The 16,029-nt window shown below is 41.3% G+C and overlaps 1 protein-coding gene across 1 annotated transcript in view; it reads right to left on the reverse strand.

Annotated features, from left to right (window-relative positions):
* Positions 1–561: 561 nt before the first annotated feature.
* The window catches only part of LOC150085918 (uncharacterized), a 77,224-nt gene continuing 61,756 nt past the window's right edge, over positions 562–16,029 (reverse strand). Inside the window, exon 25 of the mRNA XM_090374741.1 lies at positions 562–693. Coding sequence (XP_090230867.1) covers positions 562–693 — 132 coding nt within the window. The remainder of the gene's footprint in view (positions 694–16,029) is intronic.

The following is a 16,029-nucleotide window of genomic DNA, read 5'->3' on the forward strand; positions in this document are numbered from 1 at the left end:
TGGAGGATGCCTTCCCCTACATCCTCCTCTGAAACAGGTGGAGTGTGTACTCCACACACTCCCCCTTTTATTTTTGTTCCTTTATATTTTTTTAACTTGGTCTCTGTCCAGAGAGCTCACGCGACACTGGCGGAGGCTAGCCAGAGAATAATGGTCAGCCTGGCTTACCTCCTAGCAGTATGTACGGGCAACGTGGGAACCCATCAGCGGCACTGCGGCCAAAAGCCAGAACAGAACAGAACCTAGAATAATACTATTCACATGCAGCACAAAACATTTTTTCTCTGGCCTTTACAGTGTTACTGTGTTTCTTCACAAGAATTCTGTTGGCGCAGATGTGGGAAACTGACGGTGGCGCTTGAACCCAAACACTATGTACACTCTAGATTCGGAACTTTCCAACATTAGTGCGATGTTCAAAGGGAAACCGACAAGCAACAGCTGATGAGCTATACACGGATTTCAACGGAGGACGCGAGAGGCCAGTTTCGTCAAACGCATTACGTCGAGCACCCCGCAGAGCTGAATTTTACGGTCCATTTAGGCTACACGAGCCACCCATCACCCCTGATAACGCACGTCGCCGTATCCAGTGGTGCAAAGAGCACAAGCAGTAGAAGAATGAAGAGATATAGTCCTACGAACTCTCCTACATTCTTTATAGGAGAGTTCACCACTCCTCAAGATAGTACTCTGCCGAGCAAAAAAAGAAAAAGAAAACAGAACCGCATCACGACAGAATCAGTGTCCTCCTTGTGGACGAAAAAGGAATGACCCTTCTCTCTGACTTCTGCCTGACGGTCGATCGGATTAACAGGAACCATGCCCACAATCGGCAGAACCTGGAATCCATCCGTAACCCCGTGTAACAAGGCTAAGGCTACACCCCCAGAGAAAACATGTGGTGGTTCACGATTAACGCTCGGATTATCAACGCCGTATCCGAAAAAGTCGGAAAGGCTCTTCGTCCAAATGTAAAGCCAAATGTGAAAGGGTCTTTCTCGAAATGTAGTGAGTGAGGGTTTGCCTCCTTCGCGAGTAAAATACCGCTTTGTCAGAAATAGATAGAAATATCTACACCAGAAAGCAGTAATTTCCAAAGTGGAAGCTCTATTTTTGATTCAGAAGTGGGCTACTGAACCTTTATAAATGTTTGCGATTGCTTTAACAGACACCCAAGATCCAGGATTTGCCTTCCTTTGGAATCTGTGATTAGAAAGAGGATACACAAACCCGCTGTTGAACAGCTACCACCATTTATGGGGATCCTCTAATTTAGACAAACATGGCCGACTGATTGAAACTTTACTAGATAAACAAAACCTCGCTGTTCTTAATAGTGGCGCACGAACCCATATACAGTTACCTACTGTACAGACTTCTGCAATTGATCTGTCGATTTGCTCCTCGATAGTGTTTCCCGCTATGGATGATCCCGTGGGCAGCGACCATTATCCAATTGTTTGTAATCTGCTCACACTCAACCACCATTAGACCAACTCAGCAGGAAATGGAAATTCTCTACAGCTAATTGGACCAAATTTCAGTCAGAAATCACTCTAAACGAAAAAATTATACAACTACAGCCCATACATATAGTCATCGATTATATCACATCCTGCCTTTTAGTTGCAGCTAAATGCTCAATTGCAATATCGAATCCCCAGATCAGACGGCACTTCGACTGTTGGTGGAACGAAGGGTGCACAAAACTGAAGAAGAAAAAACAAATAAAGCGTGGAATTTATTTCGTCGAACTCTAATCACAGTTTATCTTATTAGCTACAAAATGCTAAGAGAATAAGGGCGTCTCATTCAAAGACAAGCCAAGAAAGATTCTTAGACTCGGTTTGCATCTATTATCAATAGAAACTCTGGCCCAAGATTAATATGGAACAAAATTAAGCAGCTTTCCGGGAAGTTTCTAACCATTTCTTCCCCAGTTGTTTTCTCCAATGGGCAAGAACTGTCTGCTCCTCTGGATATAGCAAATCCCATGGGCAAAACGTTTGCCCAAGTCTCAGCTGCTTCAATCTACACTCTGGAGTTCCAAAAAATTAAGACCATCACTGAACAGAGACCCATCAACTTTCAAACCTCACTATTACTTTCATATAACCAGCCTCTTCAATATTGTGAACTTTTACGAGCGATCAGGACAACACGCAACGGTGCTGCTGGGCCAGATGAGGTAAACACTGGGTGATCACTGAATTATGACCACCCTTATGAAAACTGAATGCGACCCGTTGACCACTTGAGGTACGAGAGATACTAACATTCCTATGAATAGGCGCACTATAACCTTAGCAGCTTATGCGCCAATAAACATCCATAGTACCCCCACTCCCCACCCCCCGATTTTTATTTATTGATATGTATATATATATATATATATGAACTTTTGAGGATGTAATCGTTTTTAAAGGTTATCAAACTACTCACTTTTTTGAATTTTGACTCTTTCATGGCGCACTATAATCTTGCCGTTTTTGGGCCATAAAAAATCAAAATCAAATCAAATCGAAAAAATTTTGGCTTTATGCTCTCCAGGACATGAAGGTTAGTATCGCCATCTGGCGACCAAATGCTATTTCCATATTGTAGTACCTACACGTAGAACCATGGTAACATTCAGGTAACCGAGAACAGTTACATTCTTAAAAGTGAAATTTGTTAGAAGTGGAAGTCTTCGAATGAAACGTGGAATTTTGTTGGCAGACCTTGAAATTTGCGCGAATGTGAGGACCGAAGCTTTAAAGGTGAGAATACTTAAAACATTTTCTTAGATACTCAGTATCGAGAGCTTAGTATCAGACAACGTTAACCACAGAATTGCATTTTTGTTTTCAGACAACTTTAGTTAAATTTAGACCACTAGTTTAACACTGATTAGAAAGAATACCACGTAAGAAGCTATCGCTACAGTTTGTTTTTTCCCCCAAGAATAGCAGGGAATGCCACCGTATTCCGGGCTTGGACCCACTGTAAAGTGACTGAACATTGTATCACTTCTGATACACATCAGGGAGGTGGTTGTTTGGGGATCAATTAAAATTGCATAATTTGAAATTATACAGATGCATTAAGTTTTAAATTATCTGCCAAGTTTTATCTTAATCATAGGCAGGTAAAGAAATCTTTGGTGGTTATATTAACGACTCCAGTGGAGATTAGACTGTATTCATTTCTGGGGAAGATTTTCGCAGTAATTCTGTGAAGGTTATTCATGAATTTCGTAATCGGTGAGGAAGATAAATTAATATAATCAGATAGGTAGAATTCTTCTTGCTTAAATAAAAAGACCGATATTGTCAAGGCACCCGGATTGACTAGTGAAACAGAATCATGGTATTCTGTGTCCTAGCCCGTTTTGGTATTACAACGAAATATCCAAGCGGGGGGGGGTGGAGCGAGTTTCTTTTTAGATGTGGGATTAGTTTTGCAGTATTAAGTGATTTCTCTTAACTTTTGAAGGAGATATTCACGCAGAGTTTAGCAATAGTGTCTGCTGGCCATAAGTTTCAATTCAGTATTTGTGTACTTTTGTTCTCTGAACAAGAAATGCTGAAAGAAGGATAATTTAAACGCTTTAACTTTACCGATACACGTATACGTACTTCAAAATGGCGTGCTTTGTAAATATACAGTGCCTTCTAATTTTTGCTGTTGGGTATCCAGTTTCCGTTCTGACTGATCACTGAGTTCGAAGTGAAGATATAGAAATCTTTATTGCAATAATAATAATAATAGTAATACAATGGATACATTGCAATTTCGCCCTTCACGGCCACAAGGCCAGGGGTTAACAGTAATAGTACAATATGTAAGAAAAAGAAATTAATAAATTAAATATAAAAAAATGCATATATGAACGAATAAAAGTAAATACAGCTCAACACTCAAAGTATAATACAATCATAATCATCACAATGTACAAAGAATATGGTGTATAGGTGGAAAACTGCAAGGGTGGTTGGTAAGCCATCTTCATGTCATATTGCTGGCTAGCGGCATTAAGGTGAGCTTCAAGGAGAAGGATCAGGGAAGTAGAATTTAAGGATGCGGCGTCTGTACTCCCTGTCACAAGAAAACTTATTCAAGGTCAGCATCCAAAGACTGGGCACATGAAAGTAGCTGATATGGCAGAAACCCATCGGATAGGTGGACACGGCTGAGATGTGGGCACAGAGTTGGAGTCGCGCTGAGGGACTCTCCAAGAGCACAGGTCCCAGAATGATGGTGCCGAAATTTTGCCAGTAATCATTTTTACAGTTGTGGTAAGGCATTTCACCCTAATCAGCGTGGGAAGTCTGTGAATTTTTATCAAACTGCCCATTTCAGTTGTCCTTAACTGTGGAGGAAGTTTGTTTGTATATGGCGCATTTTAAGAGCCAAAACTCAGTAGAAAAGAGTGGTCGAATTGTGCTAGGGGCAGCAGATGCCCAAACATATAGAAGCAGAGAGTATACGGTGCTTTTTATATATCTTCTGATGGTCGTTACTTCATTAATATAATGCAAATACTGTTTCGCCATCCATCGGAGTCGAGCTGCCTGGGTGAGCAGCTTTTCCATGTGGTTACCAAAGCAGAGCTTAGGATCAAAAACAACCCCGAGATCAGTATGCTTATTGGCGATGGGAATAGGAGAATTATACAGAATTGGCTGAATATAAGGAGGCGTTTTCTTTAATAAGAATATCATAAATTCAGACTTTTTTCGATTTATTTTTAGTCCAAACTGGTGGAGGTAGTTTGCAAATTCCAGGAGCATATTGTTAATTGATGCTGTTATCATGAGAAGATCAGTATGTGGAGAAATCAGTGTGAGGAGTTTCATATCATCAGCATAACATAGAGTATCATGCCTGGACTAAACAAGCGGAGAGATAAGCGCTGTAAACAAGAGTCCAGATAAGATACCACCCTGTGGCATGCCTGTAGAGACACCTCGCTCGTATGTTTGGCCGTGGACAGTAAGCCGGATTATTCTATTTTGAAGGGGTGAAGTGAGGAACTGTAAAGTGTCTCCCTTGATTTGATAATGGTGTAAAAGTAGCTTCAGCATTGCAGGAACGTTTATTGAGTGAAAGCTGCTTCGAGGTCTACATAGGTGACTGCAAGCTCTGCATGAGATTCAAACGCAGAGAGAATAGAGCTGATGGTGGTTAATAGATTAGTCACAGTGGATCTCTGAGGAAGGGAGTAGTGGATTTGATGAGGCTGATGTAGAAGAAGTTGTTTAGTTAGAATGGGGAGAAGTACCTTCTCTAGGAGTTTTAGAAGACTTGAGGCGCTGAAGATTGGCCGGTAATGCTTAACAAGAGTAGTCGATTGAATTTTTGATATAGGCTTCACAAGGTAGATGTTCCACTGCTGGGGAAAGAAATGACTTGACAAAATAGCATTAAGAATAGTTAGAAGGGGACCCAAAATATATGGGCTAAGACATTTAATAATGAATTGGGCTATTCCATCTACACCTGCCTTAGCAGAAACCGGTGTAGAATTTATGACAGCAATAAGCTGTTCCCTGGAGATTGATACTGCAGATAGCGTGTCAGGTGGGATTCCAGTTGTTGAAGTTGTTGGTGTCTGAAGATCAGCACATTGTTCCGGGTTCTAGGCAAATCTAGATATAAAGTCTAGCCACTGGTCAGGTTCAAGTTTTAGGGGGAAATCAGAAGGCCGTTCAAAGTAGGGTTTTTTTTTTCCTTCTACGAAGGATAGTGTCCATATAATTCTTAATTGCTTGAGATTTCAGCTTGTTGAATAGTGCACTGGCTCTACAGTAGGCTACCCTGTCTTGAACACTTTGCGACTGCTTCCAAAAATTTGTTTAGTTGCTGTTTTAATCTGAAGCTCATATTAAGATTTGGAGTCCACCATGCTCTGGACTGAGGCATAATAGAAATTCTCTTTGATGCTGCAAATATCGCAATCGTCTTAAGCCAATTAGTAAGCAAATTCACTGCAATTTCAAGATCACAGTTTTCTAAGACTGACCACGGGATGGCATAGGCAGCCTCAACACATTTAGCAATGCTCAAAAATCTGGGACTAACTGTTACTCTGGTGTTAGTTGAATTCAGAACATTGAAGTTTGGAATAGGTATCTGTAAAAGAAAAATCATTGGCTTGTGGTCCGAATTAAAATAAGTCTCTGGCAGGTGATCAGGTGTGTAAGGAAAGGAGGCAAGGATGAGATCTCTTCCAGTGGAGTGGCCAGAATCGAAATCCTCTACGAATTATCTAACGGGAACGCCTGCATTTTCATGAACTTCAATGCAGATCCCACTGCTGACCGAGAAGAAAAGACTCACTGCCCACCTCACGCAAATATGGCAATATAGGTGGGACAACTCTCCCAAGGGAGAGATCACTAGGAAATTTCTCCCCAACGTAGAGAAATTACATCCGAAAACCCCGCTCTGGTTATCATCGCGCCTTTATACAACCTTTTTGCATTCCGGACACGGAGCATTCAAGGCAAAACTCACAGCCCTGAGCATCACAGAGGACCCTACACGCTGCTGTGGACAGTCTGAGAGCTGTCAGCACCTCATGCATGATTGCTGGCTGTACGATGACTTTCGCTGCCGGTTCGTCTCCAGGATCACCTTTTTGTCCAGATAGAGGGAAAAGCACCTACCCGACAGTAAAGAGGAATACATTGCATTCTCCAAATTCGCAGATGAATTCTACAACAGGAGACGTACCTTCATCGTACAACAACTAAACTGTGACCAACAACAGTAAAATAAAACGGAAGAAATCTTCGAAGACAGGCCAAATTCAAGCTGAGTATGCAACAGAACTGATAACTAGGTGTTATGATCGCTGCATCGGGGGAACTTACAAGGAACCAACTTTACTAGGAATAAAGAACACGGCTTACATCCGTATGAATGACCTCAACCCTGGACTTGTCAAAGCAACACACCGACCTGGACTTTGTAGCTTCTCTGCCACCAAGCCATATTGGCGAACAAAATCGAGCACCTGACACGATTGCTTTAACCCCAGGTGGGGAGGAAGGGAGATACCCTGTCATCCGTCTCCCCGCCGACCCTCCTTTTCCCTCTAGTGAGGCATGGGCATGCCTCACTGACCACCTGGGAACATCTACTCTGTCACCCCCATAATTCTACCTTTATCCCCCAACGTTTTGCCTCCCCTCCCCCCATTCTACCTATGCACGACGCGAACGCCCTACACAAACTTTAATCTAGTCCAAAAATAATCTTCGCCCCGTCTCGGCCTAACAACTGTACACGACACCACACAAATACAATTCCCACACACTTTCATTATAGCCTTAGTTGCTGATGCGCCAATAAAACCCAAACCCACACATTTTTCAATCTCTGGTATTCCCAGTCAACTGGTACACACACAATGAAAGCAACGCGGATGGGGGGAACCCCTGGTGCTGCTTGATATCAACATACTTTACACTTTATATTTTCCAGTTTCTCAAACGATCTGTCGCTGTTTCCTGAAGTTCTGCTTTGTCAGATAAATTTTCCTTCTGTGTATTAGTGTCAGGTTTCTTGAACGTTCTCTCGACAATTCTAAGCATACTGTATTCACCTCCCAATTGGACAAAACGTCGTCTGCTCTGCGCAGACGACGTTTTGAATATCGACGAACATTTCCTTAAATGCTGATCCCCCAGCTAACTTCCAGTGGAGCGAAATTAACAGAGAAAACATCCTCAGTTCTAAAATTCAATCCTGTCTTATGTTTAGCAAAGAAAGTAAGTGTGCCCTCATGTCAAACAAGAAATTCCGAAATCTCTTTAACAACACTAAAATTTAAATCAAAGTTTAATTTTGAAATTTGAGTGCCTCTTTCCCACCCCCTCCCCCAAGTATCAGTTATTAGTTTCTTTCTTATTTTTGTCCACATTACACGATAGCTCCCATTACAACGTGTAATATATTGAACAATAATTTTCATTAACCTTCAGTGATAAATGAATACTTTAACGTATTTTCAAAGTATTCATTTAAAGAAGAAGAGTACAGCAATTTCATAAATTGCTGTACTCTTCTTCTAAGGATTTCTTTTTTAATTATTATAATCTGATTCGGTGGTATCATTGTTTCTATATCAATAACCACATGCCAATAGGAATGTATGCTTACTGGCCAAAAAAATTAGATACTTTTTCAGTTCGCATCAATAGATAATCAAACGTACGTATGCAAATATCAGTTGTCACATGGTACTCCCACAAGTTGGTTTGTACCGGATGAATAGTGTACGCTTTCCTGGAGCTTCTTAGTCGATCTTGTTGTTTGGAATTCTCCTGATTTTCGGAAAGGTGTTGTTGTTGGATCACGTTTGGCGGCAACAGCAGCAGCCGCCACATCAGAAAACGAAGGAAATGACTGCAATTGGTAAATGGGCCATAAAAAATAAACCAACCAACTAGCAATGTGCGTCGAAAACAACCATCTCAAAAGTATGGGCTGAGTTAAGACGATAGGAGAAGCAGCTATAAAAGGAAGAAAAGCTGAAGAAAGTCGGTACTCCAGGAACGAGACCACTGGAATTTAAAACGAATTGTGCGTCAGAAGTCCAGAATGAAAAATTCAATTTAAGCAAAGAAAGAATCTTTTCCAAATTTACTGAATAAAGGTTCGTATTTTTTCTTGATCACCCAGTTCCGTGTATTCCACTCCCCACCCGCCAGTTTTCTAGCCTACAGCATTCGTTGTGGCTTAATTGCTGTATAATCCTTATTTATCTTCTCAGGGTATCGACTACTACAAATTTCGAAAGGCTCAGAGGGCTTGTAACACGCGCCCTCAATTTCTGATGACATCCAACGATCAGTTTTTTGAAATACCGTAACTGCGACTTCTACCAGAGAGGGGAACTTCTGTGTGTCTTAAAAATGGTCATTCAAAAATTGTTTGTTTCCAATGCTTGATAATTAATATTAGAAAGGTAATTACTGTAAATATTTCTTTTATTTCTCAGCATTTTGCATTTTTTTTTTTATTTATCTGTTATCCATTACATTTAAATGATGGTATTTTTTATTCCTGGTGCAAGTTCCAGTTTTTTTGAGGGCAGTTTCCACACCGATGCCAAAAATTTCCAACTGATACTATCGGGGAGGAGCACGCTAGTGTCTTATCTTGCGGTTACTTGAAGAATCAGTCCTTTCGGTTGCAGAATGAACTGTCCCTTGTAGTACTCGATGGGCACCTGAAAAAGTCACATGTAGGGTAGGTGAAAATGCAAAATAATAAAAATAAATAGAAGAGCCAGTCTTTACAGTATCAAATTATTATCGTTAAATTAAATTACTTCTAACGGTACCAAGGCGTGTCGCTTATAACTCAAAAGTAAACCGTAATCCCTCTGACTAAGGTCAACTAAGTGGAGCCCCAATTGAAGTGGACTTCAAAATTTTCTGCGTTTGTTGACCAGAATTGAACCCAGACCTCTCCAAACGATTGTAAGACGGCGATATCTCGCGCTCACTTCGTCTACGGACAGTCATTACACCAATAAAGACTGTGGAGAATTCCTACACCATAATCCTGTGTTATGCATCAGCAATGGTTTCTTTCATAATTGAATTATATACGAGTAACTTACATCCGGACTTCGTAAAGCCTACAGATTGGTCAGATTTCTGTGGTGAACTTCATTGAAATTCCTTTTAGGAATCCGATATACATCTGGTATGGAGCGTTTGTTTATTGCAAGAAGAATCTTCATTGCAACTATATACAGTATATACAAAGTGATTGCAGTAATCCTATCACTGCCAGGGGTTCACAAAACAGATTTTGAAATAACAGATACACGTGATCCAGACGGTGTAATTTTTCATGCACTACAAATTGTATTTGTAGGTAACTGAACTAGACATTGCGTATGGCACTAGAAAAACCGTTCCAAGTTGCATTACTATTTGTCTGGATGGTTGTCAGTAAACCGGACTTCAATGAGCTTGGCCGACAATTAACACTGATATCGGAGGGCCCTTGATTTATTCTACATCTTGAAGAGGAGTGGTGGTCTTAAATGCCAATATCCTGTTCCTATAGGTGCGATTAGAAGGAACGTCTGTAGGTTGATATCTAGCCTTTGCACAATATGCAGCATTTGATTAAGGATGAACCGTTCTGTGATGTGTGATGGTTTCGGTTGTTTCCAATGTTGGAGTGGAGCGAAGGCGAGGCGGTAGAACGCGTCAGCAGCACTTTTCCCAAATTAAGGGAGCCGAAATCTGCCCGATGAGTATCTTCACAGTAATGAGAAGCCCCTCTGCCTTTATGAGTTGAGAGGTCTGCTGTATTTCATCGACATTGCCAAGGCTGTCGTGCGCTGTTGTTGTTGAAGCTTTGCTTCCCAACTTGCCCATTTCAGCAGCCAAACACAAACACAAATTCCTCGCATCATTTATGGGATTTGAACCGAGGCCTGCCTTTTCTATCCAGCGTCGCCATCTCCCAGGATATTCTTTGAGGACCCAACAGAACACATGCAATTAACAGAAAGTATACACGGAGCAATGTGCCTTTAGTCATAGATGCTCCTAAAGCCCTAATACAACAACAACAACAGCCTGTAGTCTACGTAGGACGCTCTCCAACTTTTTTAAAATGACCTCCGATGTTTTCCGACATTCAGTTTTCACAGCGGCGACCAGCTCAGCTCTGATTTTTGCAGTCTCCCCTCACACGCATCCGAAGATCCAATCCATTCTAGAGATTCTGTGCAAGATTGAGGTAAGGATTTGGGCTGGCCCGTCCAACTTTTCGACGCTCATGTCCAAAAACGAGTCCATCACAATGTATGACATGAAGCGTCGTCCTGCTGATAGAGGTATGGATCCTCCCTGATTTGCTGCCACAACTTAAGTATGGCATTAATCCAGGAGGCGTAGGTAGAACTAAGCATTCATGATTTTGTCCAAAACAACCAATGGTCGCAGGACAAACTATGGAAAACAGCCTCGGACCATCACGCTGCCTCCAACAAACTTCATTATCGGAAAGATACCGTTTGGCAGGTAGCTGTCTGTGGAATCCGCCTCTCCCAGGCACAACCGTCAGACTGTAGACAGCGTACTTTGGCTTGTCACCCCCACAGAAAAGCTTTCCATTAGTCTACGGTCCAAGAACGACGGGCTTTACACCAAGCTGGACGACTGCACGACTGTAGCTACCAATGGTCGCAATAGTAACCCATATCATATAGCGTCCTGCAAACTGTATTGGTGCTGATACATACCCGAATCGTCTCGTTGTAGGCCTTTGAGTGCTTCGACAACGTCGACCTATATTCCGAGCTGACAATATGCTGAAGGGTTCCCTTGTCATTTTTTTCTGATTCAGGTTTTCGTGATCATTTCATGAAGGCTTCAACACCAGTCCGATTCTATTTGCAGGTGATATTACCAGTTGTCTGCAAAGCAGAATTCTCTAAATTCGGTGAATTCGCATATCAACAATGGTTGTTAATATTGGTTATGCAGTTACAAATTTCTAAACACTCATAGCTAACTGCTCTAGTTGTTTATAATAAGCTAAGAAACGTCTGTTTATCGCGTGTGTAATCTGTGGTCCAGCAGTCCACACCAACCTGCCATGCCACAACATTATTAGCAGTGCTCCTAGTTTTGATTTTAGTGATGCACCTCCAACCACGTCCATAGTGGACCAAAACTAGGATGTTATTATAATCTACAGAACACTTTAAATCAATGTGAACGAGTCCCTTTCGTCATGGGGGTTATCATAAAGAATGATATAAATTGCGTTACAGTCATTTACTCCATGATAAAATTGTTATTTATCAGACTTTACTCAACTTGACCATACCGTGATCATTTGCGAACTTCAGCATCTGTTTCCGTCTTCCTTTTAACAGGTCAGTGCCACAAATTGTAATGACAATGAATTATCAAGTGCCGCATAATCCTCACATTTCTGGCCCCGGGTGCCAAGCGTTCCGTGGCCAAGCGATCTCAGTGCGTTTTCCAAAGCGAGCTATCTAAAGAGCTTTTGCCATTGTATATATTCTGTTTATTTCTGAATACCGTTTTTTCTCATTTTATATTTAAGTAGCTCTTTTGTTCTGCAAGAAGTAGGCAAAGGCCCAGAAAGGAAAGAAACCTTTCTGTTTCGTTTTCTTTATTACTAACACAACTAATAGCCGCTTGGTCACCTCGTGGCACTGCTCCTGCCTCCCCGTGGCGGGGCCGGTAACCTGGGTGGTAAAGACAAACTCCCAGGGCCAAAAGGAGCCGACATGGATATAAGTGACTATCCACTGTTAGAGCCCTCGAGCTCAAGGTCAGAAATTCCTGACATTGACCATGACTCCAATCGTCCAAAGAGACTAAGGACGGAAAATCAGAATAATGACGTGCCAGCATTTCTTATAATGCACTCATTATCCACGCAACCTGTTGGCAAACTATCGCCTTTTCTTATACAGAAATGTTTAGAATCGGTTTGTGGATCTCCTAAAATGGTTAAGCGTCTCCAATCTGGAGACCTTCTAATTGAAACTTCTAAGACAACTCACTCAGAGAAGCTGTTAAAATTAACATCATTTAACAGTATTCCAGTGTCAGTTACGCCCCATAACACTCTTAACACCTCTAGAGGCGTTATCAGCGAATGGGACTTACTATCAGTGTCAGAAGAAGAGATAATACAAGAACTCAGGGAACAAAAAGTGACTCATGCGCGGAGAATAATGACCAAAAAAGATGGGAACCTACTACCAACCAGGTCCGTCATTTTGACATTTAGTACTCCGACTCTTCCATCTTCTGTTAAAGCAGGTTATTTAAACTGCAAGATTCGGCCCTACATCCCAAATCCCATTCGCTGCTTTAAGTGCCAGAAGTATGGCCATTCTCAGACGGCATGCCGAGGCGATGCTGTGTGTCCTATTTGTGGCTCTAAGGAGCATTCCCAAGGAGACTGTACAGCTGCCACTCCTAGTTGCCCTAACTGTAAAGGAAGCCATCCTGCCTTTTCTAAAGCATGTGACCTTTGGAAAACAGGCAAACAAATCCAGAAATATAAGGTAGAGCATAAAGTCACATACCCTGAAGCAAGGAAGCAAATACTGTTAACCATGCCTAGCCGATCATACGCATCGGTCTCTAAAAACAGCCGGTCAATTTCAACTCAAACAGATGTCTCCATAGAACCAAACATTTCATTTGCCACCTGGGCCAAAACCATGCTAACGTGCAATAAAAAATCTACAGTTAATGAAACCAGCAACACGCCAATCAGTGTCCCAACTGATGCCATCTCAACCTTGCCCGAAAGAACAAAATCTGTTAGTGTTGAAAATCAAAAGACAATGAAATCATGCTATAGCAACATTCAAATGGAAGTTCAGTCAGAGGACGAAGACACAGTCCTAGAATTACATGCCAATGATACCATGGATACAGGACGCCCAACCTTTCCCAAAAATGAAAAATCAAAACTAAGCAGGCAGAAACCTCAGAAAAAACAGTCAGATCAATCTTCGTCAAATAAACCCAAGCAATGAACAAATTCCTACAATGGAACTGCAGAGGATTACGCAGTAATATAGATGACCTGAATGATTTACTCACACAAACTAACGCATTAGGAGTATGCTTACAGGAAACATTTTTATCACCAAAAGTTTCACTCAAATTCAAAAACTATACTATGTTTAGGCGAGACAGGGATTCTGACTCTTCTCGTGGAGGGGTAGGTATTCTTGTCAAAACTACCATACCATCAAGACATCTCCAACTAGTAACCTCCCTAGAAGTTGTAGCAGTTCGGATAGCAATGGGAATATCATTAACCCTTGCATCTGTTTATATACCTACTAATTATCCTTGTACCCAGACTGAACTTGACAACCTTTTAACACAACTGCCACCTCCTGTCTGTTTACTCGGTGATTTTAACGGTCACCATCCATTGTGGGGATCCTCCACTATGGATAAGAGAGGCCAATTAATTGAAACATTCCTAGATAACCATAATCTGACTGTATTAAACACTGGCTCTCCAACGTATGTTCAATTACCTGCAGGCACAACATCTGCCATAGATTTATCTATCTGTTCAGCATCTCTTTTTCCAAGTATGGAATGGTTGGTGTTGAACGATCCATTCCACAGTGACCATTTTCCAATCATCAGCTCGCTTCAAACACAGGTCGTATCATGCCCCAAAGCCCGTATATCTTGGAATTTCCACAAAGCAGACTGGGAAAACTACTGTACTTGTGTCCTATTAAACAAACAGTATGTACAGCAACAACATATTGATGAAGTAACCGAACACATTACCAGCCATATATTATCAGCAGCTGAAATGTCTATTCCAAAATCCAACCAGAGCAAGCGGGTACACCAAAACCATTGGTGGAATCAAGATTGCACCATAGCGAAAGTAGAAAAAAACCGTGCTTGGAACCAATTTCGCAAATTCCCCACTACTGCCAACCTTATAGCTTTCAAAAAACTGAGAGCCAAAGCAAGACAAATTAGGAAAAAAGCAAAACGTGACTCCTGGATTAAGTTCGCCTCAACTATTAACAAAAATACTGACACTCGGATTATCTGGAAAAAAATACAAGCTCTCAATGGAAAATTTCTACCTCTACAGTCTCCAATAATTCAGTGGAATGGGCAGGACCTATCTTCTCCTACTGACATCGCAAATGCTTTAGCAGAATATTTCTATAATACTTCCGCCTCAACCACTTATGTGACTGCTTTTCAGAGAATTAAAACTAATGAAGAACGAAAAAAATTGAATTTTTCAACTAATCACCCACTTCCATATAACCAGCCCTTTACTATAGCTGAACTCAAAGAATCCTTGAGTAAATCTCCAAATAGTGCAGCAGGACCAGACGGCATTCACTACAGAATGCTTAAACATCTGTGTGAAGCTGATCTGTACATACTATTGCTATTTTATAATAGGATCTTCTCAGAAAACACATATCCTCTCTCATGGCGTCATTCCTATATTTGTGCAATACCAAAACCGGGAAAAGATACATCTCTAGTTCAAAATTACAGACCAATATCATTGACAAGCTGTTTGGGCAAGACCTTCGAAAGGATGGTGCATAAGAGGCTCACCTGGATTCTTGAATCCCAAAATCTGCTTTCTGATCACCAATATGGCTTCCGCAAAAACAGGTCCACCCTAGATTTACTTGTCAAAATTGAATCCAACATACGTAACGCCTTCGTCAGGAGACAACATTTAGTTATGGTCAACCTGGATATTCAGAAAGCATTCGACACCACATGGCGTCATGGTATTATCACAGATATGCATCAGTTAGGGTTGAGAGGCTATCTCCCTCAAATTATTCAGAACTTTTTAAAGTTACGTACCTTTCAAGTCAGATATCAAAACTTCCTATCAGCATCTCATATTCAAGAAGAGGGTGTCCCACAGGGTTCTATACTGAGTCCATCCCTATTCGCAATTAGGGTCAACAATATATTGGAAGATCTTCCAAAAACTATTGAAGTATATATGTATGCAGATGACCTCACCATATCGTGCCAATCACAAAATATGAATACTATCGAAAGACAGTTACAAATTACTCTAAACAGAATAGAATCGTGGACTTTACGCAATGGATACCATCTTGCTGAACAGAAATCCACTACCACTCATTTCTGCAAACTCCGGTCATTTCATCCTGATCCTGAGTTAAAGATAAAAAATGTGTCGGTTCCTCTGGTTAACACTGTCCGCTTTCTTGGCCTGATTCTAGATAGAAAACTGAACTTTCAAGCACATGTGGCCTATCTTCGTACCATCTGCTTGAAGAAATTGAATATCCTTCGGTGTGTGTCATCCATGTCTTGGGGCGCTGATCGGCATACGCTTATCCATATTTATAGAGCTCTCATCAGATCCCGTTTGGACTACGGTTCCCCAGTGTATGACTCTGCGAGGAAGAGTACATTAGAACGATTAAATACCATCCAGCACAGTGCCCTTCGAGTTTCT

The sequence above is a fragment of the Mastigoproctus giganteus genome, chromosome 5 (assembly GCF_048544385.1).
Source record: "Mastigoproctus giganteus isolate SK-2022 chromosome 5, ASM4854438v1, whole genome shotgun sequence".
Taxonomy (NCBI): domain Eukaryota; kingdom Metazoa; phylum Arthropoda; class Arachnida; order Uropygi; family Thelyphonidae; genus Mastigoproctus; species Mastigoproctus giganteus.